This window comes from Lampris incognitus, chromosome 5 (assembly GCF_029633865.1).
Source record: "Lampris incognitus isolate fLamInc1 chromosome 5, fLamInc1.hap2, whole genome shotgun sequence".
Lineage (NCBI taxonomy): Eukaryota > Metazoa > Chordata > Actinopteri > Lampriformes > Lampridae > Lampris > Lampris incognitus.
In genome coordinates this window covers 43259972-43267670 of record NC_079215.1, presented here as the reverse complement: position 1 = coordinate 43267670, position 7699 = coordinate 43259972, and the positions used below count along the sequence as shown (strand labels likewise).

The 7699-nt window shown below is 49.7% G+C and overlaps 2 protein-coding genes across 2 annotated transcripts; both read right to left on the bottom strand.

Moving 5' to 3' along the window:
- Positions 1–533: 533 nt before the first annotated feature.
- Positions 534–1642, bottom strand: hmx4 (H6 family homeobox 4). Its single transcript, XM_056280525.1, has 2 exons — positions 1417–1642; positions 534–1096 (listed from the first exon to the last, which is right to left on the bottom strand). The coding sequence occupies exons 1-2, from the start codon at positions 1640–1642 to the stop codon at positions 534–536; spliced, it is 789 nt and encodes a 262-aa protein (XP_056136500.1).
- Positions 1643–3445: 1803 nt separating this feature from the next.
- On the bottom strand, positions 3446–5564 carry hmx1 (H6 family homeobox 1). Its single transcript, XM_056280524.1, has 2 exons — positions 5243–5564; positions 3446–4356 (listed from the first exon to the last, which is right to left on the bottom strand). Exons 1-2 carry the CDS (start codon positions 5562–5564, stop codon positions 3731–3733), a joined length of 948 nt encoding a protein of 315 aa, XP_056136499.1. The 3' UTR covers positions 3446–3730.
- Positions 5565–7699: the final 2135 nt, after the last annotated feature.

Below are 7699 nucleotides of genomic sequence, written 5' to 3'. Positions count from 1 at the left end.
TTAAATAATATGTTACTTACATTCATTTAAATACATAGGTAATTTCATTAAGTCAAACGTTATTATGATAGAGTAGATGCATGCAATAGAATATAGGATGGTTTCTTTGGCAGCTCAGGCTACTGAAAATGCTGTTAGTGATAATAATAATGATAATAATGATAATAATAATGATAATAAGACAATACAGAAATATGTAAACAAATTCTCGTTGAGTTTATTACTACTTAGGCCTCCCACTAGGCTACCATTAGCTTACCCTGCTAAAAAAAAATCATTTCTCATGTAGGCTGCTACAGCACATCAAGTGTTCGGCCTGCACCAATTCCAATGTTCTCATTCGAAAAATAAATAATACCGAATCATGTCGTTTCTAGGTGACGCGTGCTCTGCCCTCCTCACATGGTCCCGCGGCAGTCCCAGGGCCGCAGCTCCGACTCCACATAGTCTCAACACGGTCGGCCCAGACATGCTTGAAAGTCAGCAAAAGATCCCAGAAATTGTCTGTGTCAGTGGCGGATGTCGCGAAACCGTCATACGTCCCCATCGTACAGGCTGAAGTATTTGCTGGCGTTGGAGAAGCATATGTAAGGCGTGCTATTCCCCGGGTAGACGATGGGCAGGGGCACGGGCAGCAAGCATCTGCCCAGCAGGCTGCTCTCTTTATAAAGGGGCGGCAGCGGGCCCACCACCACGGGCTTCACAGTCTCGGGGAAATCTGAAACGGGTCCGTCGATCTCGGTGGAAATCTGACGTTTCAACTTATTCCTGCGGTTCTGAAACCATATTTTGACCTGGGTCTCCGTGAGCTGCAGCGAGCTGGCCAGGCAGGCGCGCTCCGCGCTGCTCAGGTAGCGCTTCATGTCGAAGGTGGACTCCAGCTGGAAGATCTGTCTCTTGGAGAAGATGGTGCGCGTTTTCTTTTTGGCGATCATTTTGTTCTTCTTGGCGGACGAGCCGCAGCCCTTGTCGGGCTCCGCCGTCGCGGCGTCGTCGCAGCTGCTGTCGCCGCTTTCGAAGCGCTCCTGCTGCGCCTTGCTGCCCTGGTCCCGGTGGCCGATGAGCTCCGCCGCCCCGTCACCGTCACCCACCGCCTCTGAGGACCAAACGCAGTCGGATTGTTAACAACGTTCAGCCTGATACCGTTGCATCTACTAGGGCGTAGCTACGGACTCACATAAACCGATGTAGCTACGGACTCACACAAACCGATGTAGCTACAGACTTACACAAACCGATGTAGCTACAGACTCACACAAACCGATGTAGCTACAGACTCACACAAACCGATGTAGCTACAGACTCACACAAACCGATCTCAACAGAAGACAGACAAGTGTAATGGCCAACAGAAGCGCGCGATGCGTGCGCTGTTGCGGAGTGATTTGACGCACCGCTTCATGTTCACATACGTACCCCTCTCGCGATGTGCGCTGAATGGATGCTGGCCGCGCTGGATGCTGCGCGCCTCGTAGTGGCTTTGGAAAGCTCCTTTACGCGCCCGTGCGTCCGTGTCATCCGGCAGCGGTCTCGCGGAGTGACAACTGTCATACTTCCTTCCGCTTGTCTTGAGGTTCAGAATATTGTCAATGGTGAATTTGAGAGAGGCGGTGGGTCGGCATGGTCCCTCCTCTTTGTTCATATTCACCGGCGCGTTAATCCTCTCCCGTCGCAGTCTCTGTGTGGTGGTCGGCGAGACGGGGCTGCTCTCGTCGGTACGTCGCGCGGGGAGCACCACCGCAGCATGCAGCCACTGTGGCGAGGCACTGGCGGGCCGTCCGCGCGCCGCCGTCACTGTTAGCGCTGAACGGAGCGCACGGGGCGGCTTTTGTCCCCGTTCATTGGTCCAGAGGAACGAAAGGTCCAGGGGCCAATTACAGCGCGGGGCAGAGGGGGAGTATAGCGTTGTATGTCTTTCTCCACCCACTCTTCCTCTGCGTCCGAGCCCGGCGCTGCGCTTTGCCCTACAACGTCCGCAGATTACGAGCCGACGATGCGACCGTGTAGTTTGGACATGTGTGTGTGTGTGTTTCCCACATGTTCATGTATTTATGTAGACTATAGTTTCCCTGAAGTTATTTATTTATTTATCTATTTTTAACAAACGTGTTTTCGGGAAATGTGTATCATAATAGTAACATAACTTGGTTCACTATTACAGTAATAACTTACCAACAAATCGGCTTGTTGGTGTTCTTTAAAGACACACATCAGCTGCTTCACCGCCATGTAGGGGAAATAACTGCTGCTGCTGCTATCACAGTCCTCTTGATAGTTTTCCTGACAAAATGCCAACTTTTAGCCTATTAATATTACTTTCTGAAACACTCGCTAGTTGTTTCACTTGATTCCCAGGGACCGTTTTACTGATTATTATTTTACATTAAGAAAAAATAAACAACTGTAACTTATCACGTGAATCTGTTGGTATTCGTTTGAAAAAGATGCCTGACCCAAAAAAACCCCCAAAAAATCGGACTCCACATCTATCACGGGTGTCCCCTCTGATAACACATCAGATTTTCAGCAGGATGGTCAGCTGATACGGTGTTACAGCCTTCACTCCAATACAACAAAAATCTCTCTCACACACACACACACACACACACACACACAGGTGTGTGCGTTTAATAAACAAATGAGTGTAAAGGCTTTGCCAGTGATACTGTCCGACAGGACACATGATACATGTTGCATATTAAATGATACATATTACATGATACATATACCATGTGTCACGTTATGTCAGGAAGAACCCGTCGCGTGCATCTTCCTGTTGTTCATGAATGTGAATGATGCCACCGTGTGTGTGTGTGTGTGTGTGTGTGTGTGTGTGTGTGTGTGTGTGTGTGTGTGTGTGTGTGTGTGTGTGTGTGTGTGTGTATAAAGTCAGTGGGTCTACATGTTCACTTATTTACATTGAAACCCCAACAAGAGGCAACGAATATATGCATTTTGCAAATAAGCATATCCCTCCAAACACAAGGTCGGACCATTTATGTATTTACATATATATATATATATATATATATATATATTCAGCTGCTTGTTTGTTTGTTTGTTTAATTAATTATTCTTTGCTAGTTTAAATGTCGCAATTTGAGGATTTGCAATCAGTGGGCCTACATAGTCCTCATCCAGACAAACACACACACACACACACACACACACACACACATATATATATATATATATATATATATATATATATATGTGTGTATATATGTGTATAGAAAGTATAACTGGCTTAAGTTGCGCAAAACTGCATATATACAATGAGACACAGTACACCGCATACTTTGTGCTTGATTTTTTTTTCTTTATTTACCTATTACGTGAAAAAGTGACATTGTTGGAAAACAGTGGCTTTAAATATAAAAAAAGACTGTAAAAATATGTGTGTATAGCTATTTAAAACGTATATAAAAAGGGGCCTGTCCTCCCGGCCTCTGCATGCTTAAGAGAGTATTACCGTCGCCTACAGTGACAAGAGTATATAGACTTTTGCAAATATTTGTTATTTATTTATTTTTGCAAAAAATGAAACATAAAAATGATTGGTTCTTGTATAATAGCTATAATTCTGGTCTCTGCAGAGGATTTCTTTGGATGCAGTCAACAACATGGTTTCCCGCGGCCGCGTGTGAGTTATTGCACGATTATCAATATAGTAGGCAGATGATATGCACAAACAACACAAGGTTTGATCCCGCACGGTCTCAGCAGTTTCTTAAACTAAGCCGGTCATCTGCGACCTCAGCATGCTCATGGAGTGAGCGAACGAGGACAAGGGGTAGTTGATGGAGACGGGCGCGTGGGAGATCTGGTGCAGGTTCAGATTGAAGCCCAGCGCGGCGGCGGCGGCGGCTGCGGCGGCGGCGCTCGCGCCGGGCCCGGGGCTCTCGTGGTACAGGATGGGCACCCTGACAATCCGCTGAGAGGAGTTAGAAACGCTGGCGGCCTCGAGGTCCGCCGCGAGCTGTCTCTTCCATTTGTTCCGGCGGTTCTGGAACCAGATTTTGACCTGGGTCTCGGTCAGGTGGAGGGAGGCCGCCAGGCCGGCCCTCTCCGAGCTGCTGAGGTAGCGCTTCATGTCGAAGGTGGACTCCAGCTGGAACACCTGGCTGCGGCTGAAAACGGTTCGGGTTTTCTTCTTCCGCGCAGAGCTCGGGTCCGAGAGCGCCTCGTGGTCCGAACGTTCGTCAAAGCTGTTGTTCTGCACCTCCTCGCTGTCGTCCGTCTTCCTGTCGGTTTCATCGCCGCCCTCGGCGGGCTCGGACACGGCGGGGGAGTCTCTGTCGCTGGTCGACATGGAGCAGCAGCGATCCTCTGAACCCCGTGTGTCATCTCTCGGACCTGAATGGACAGAAAGACACGTTGGCTGTAAGACGCATTTGCAGCTAATGTGATGGGATAGGCCGCTATCGTGCGCGTCTGGGCCTCGGTTATTGCGGCAAAGGGGACACCCTTGAGTCGAGGACCGGAGAAGGGAGACGTGGCGCAGACTTGGTTCGCGTACCCCAAGACAAACTTTCTAATGATTAGCTCCAGCAAGCACGGCGCTGTAAGGCTGACTGGTGAAGCGGCGCCAATGGCTCGTTTTGACGCGCACGGACGTGTGTAAGGTCTGTGGTCTAAGTTAAGGAGTTCTTCTGGAGGACTTCTTTGCTTCGTGCGTCACCATGAGTCGGGATAAGTGTGTTGACCAAACAACGTGGAATTGTTTCATTGCCGAAGGGAGCCCACTTGGATGAAAAGATAAACGCTTTCATGGAGAAAAAAACCGAACCAAAATGGGCCTTGGTCCGGTCAGAGAGGATGTGGAGGTGGGAGCAGCATCTGCACTACCCATATAGGGAGACGTGGATCGAACAGAGCAGTGTGGCTCCAAAGCTTTTAACACGTCCAGTAATGGCACCGCTATTATTGTTTTCCCCCGTTAACTGGAGGCGCTGTGTGCCAGGCGTGGAAATGACTTCCGTATGGCAGTGACCTGAACATAAGACCATTGTCTAACCGAGCACATTCCCCGACGTAACAGCGAGACTACTACATATACTCTAACGTAACAACAACAACAACAACCGGCTGTAGCGTTTTGTGTGATGATCTCTTAACAAGTGTACGATGCTGGTCATAGGCTAACTGTTTATACGTAGGCATCGGAGCAAGAAGACCCATACAGCCGACCTATATGTAAACACATGTATACACACACATCAGTGAGTAGGCCTGTACTTACTGCTTGGCGCGTCCAACGCGTCCAGGTTGGGAGCAGCCCCCGCGCCGTAGCATCCAAACGGAGAGGCTGCCTCGGCAGAGCGCGCCGACAGGCAGTAGCCGGTGGGCGTTTGAGCACATTTGGTTTCGTCGTATCCCGTCAGGATTGTGACGGGAAAGCCCATCTCCTCTCCCCTGCTGACGCCCACCCTTTCGGCGTTGACCCGATTCCGCTCCGCCGTCGACTCCTGCCCGACGCGCCCCGTGCCCAGTAGATTCTCGATGAAAAACGAGGAAGCCCTCGACGATGCGGGTGTCTGGTTGTTTGCGAGCTTCTCCTGCATTTTCTTTTTAACCGACGCAAGGATCCACCCGAGCAACTTCCCACTGGGATCGTCCGTCCGTCCGTCCGTCCGTCCGTCCGTCTCTCACGCTGTTACGCCAACCTCCCCTCTGGATCGTGCGGTTCGCCCGGAGAAGGTCCAAATGACCATTTCAGATGCCGTTCAGCGTATCCCATGCGTGGTGCACGGTCGACGGCGGCTCATGTCAGGAACGGGGACGCGGAGCTCCGTGATGCCAGCGGCACGAGAGAGGAGACGGGAGCGGCTCTATGCGGAGAAACGCCAAGGCAGAGGCTTGGCGAGCTGCATGGGGGCATCCAACGATTGGACGAACACAGGAGCAAATGGGGTTGTCCGAGGAAAGAAAGGCGAGCTACTGTCTCTCCACGTCGGTCATTGCTTAGTCTGAACGAGCGTGTGCGCGGCGCAGAGAGAGAGAGGGGAGAGAGAGAGAGAGAGAGAGAGAGAGAGAGAGAGAGAGAGAGAGAGAGAGAGAGAGAGAGAGAGAGAGAGAGAGAGAGAGTAGGCCACTGAATGCTGCGCATATACATACACATGTGTGTTCACGCACAGACTACTGTCCCCCGGGAATATGCAAGCAGTAGAAAACCCATGTGCGCGCTCGTGCGTGTGCGTGCGCTAGGAGTAGTACAGTGTCTATCGGGGTCAATTGGGGTGCAAATCAAAAAACGGACCCGCCAGGACAGCATCCATCTCCTGGGTCGTGCCCCTTAAATCCACACAAGTGAACACAAGAGGCGCCCAGATCCTGCCCACGGACCAGTCCACAGCTGGAACACGCCACATGTTATGGGGAGTGTGCACGTATGCCCGGTGTGTATACCCATGGCGGGGGGGGGGGGGGGTAGAGCAGATTCTGTGTCGCACCACGTGTCATAACTGACAGCTGATTCACTATATTCTGCAAAACAAAGGGTGTCTCAGATTCATGTGATTTGGTTTTTCTATATTTTAATACGTTTGTTTTGAGCACTGGGTCATTTGCTTACGAAGAAATTTTGGAAATGTAGTGCTATCGGAGATCACCCTCGGCCTATACGAGGTGTGGCTTTCTAGTTGCTGTCCTTCATTTGTCCAGAGGCTTATCCAGTCTGAATGAAAGTTATACGTCTTCACAGATTAAAAATAAAAAAGCGGTTGTTGAGAGTGTTTCCCCTGTTTAACAAGTGGGCTGTTGTAGTGATGCGCTGCTGCGCTGTGAGCGAAGCTCTTCATGGTCTCACGCGGAAAATAATGAGATGCGTTGAACTTGGCACACCCCGCCGAGGTGCTGCATGAATTTAGCATTTAATACGCACGTATTGAGAAAAGCCCGTCCCAATTTGACCATCTAAACATAGTCAAACGAGTGCTGACAGGCGTCTTTACCCTTCTCGTTGAAATGGCAAGACATTTGAGCTCTTTATCTCCCTCAGTGGAGTCTGCGGCGGTGACCTTTCACTTTCTGCTCTCCCGTTTTGTTCCGTTTGGTTTTGGTTTGTTTTATTATATTTTTTTTCGTTTTTTTTTTTTTGCCTAGTACTGCCGTCTCTCTCCCCCCCCCCCCCCCCAAGGCTAGACTTACCCTTTGACAGATGGAAGATGAGAGTAATGCCGCTCTTCAAAGCCAACACTCAATAAGGACAAGTAGCGGCACCGTGACCCCTGTGATGAGGGGTCGCGCACCTGTCTCGTGCTGTCACGTCATCAGGCTGCGCGGCGACGCGTCGGCTGACGGCTTTGTTCCCCCCTGCGTCTAGGTAGCTGCTGCTGCACACGGAAGCTCCTCAACAACATGAAACAAAATGTCTGCTGTTAGTCAAAGAATTGGTGAGTTTTAAAATCTGCTGTTTTTTTTTAAACAAAATAATAATAATCGAACAATCGTTAGTATCCATCTCTACATCTAAAACGATGCCATCCGGGAGACATTTCCGACGAGTCTGATTTTTTTTTCTAACCCTGACAATTCGTTTAGAGGAAATACTGGAGTCATCTCGGTTGATCCTCTGTGTAATAAAATGAGTTGAATCGAATCGTAAAGTCCTCCGATGCAACAGCCATGTGAGCTATGTAAGGTTTCAGTTGCACCTGATGATAACATGCTAATTCATCATTATCACAAAGTGCATCAG

Excerpts from the sequence above, each read along its gene's own strand:
- hmx4 (XM_056280525.1), bottom strand. The coding sequence starts at position 1,642 with ATGAACAAAGAGGAGGGACCATGCCGACCCACCGCCTCTCTCAAATTC. Across the intron at positions 1,097-1,416 it reads CAGCGCACATCGCGAGAGGG|AGGCGGTGGGTGACGGTGAC; the intron begins GTACGTATGTGA and ends TTTGGTCCTCAG.
- hmx1 (XM_056280524.1), bottom strand. The coding sequence starts at position 5,564 with ATGCAGGAGAAGCTCGCAAACAACCAGACACCCGCATCGTCGAGGGCT. Across the intron at positions 4,357-5,242 it reads CGCGTTGGACGCGCCAAGCA|GTCCGAGAGATGACACACGG; the intron begins GTAAGTACAGGC and ends CTGTCCATTCAG.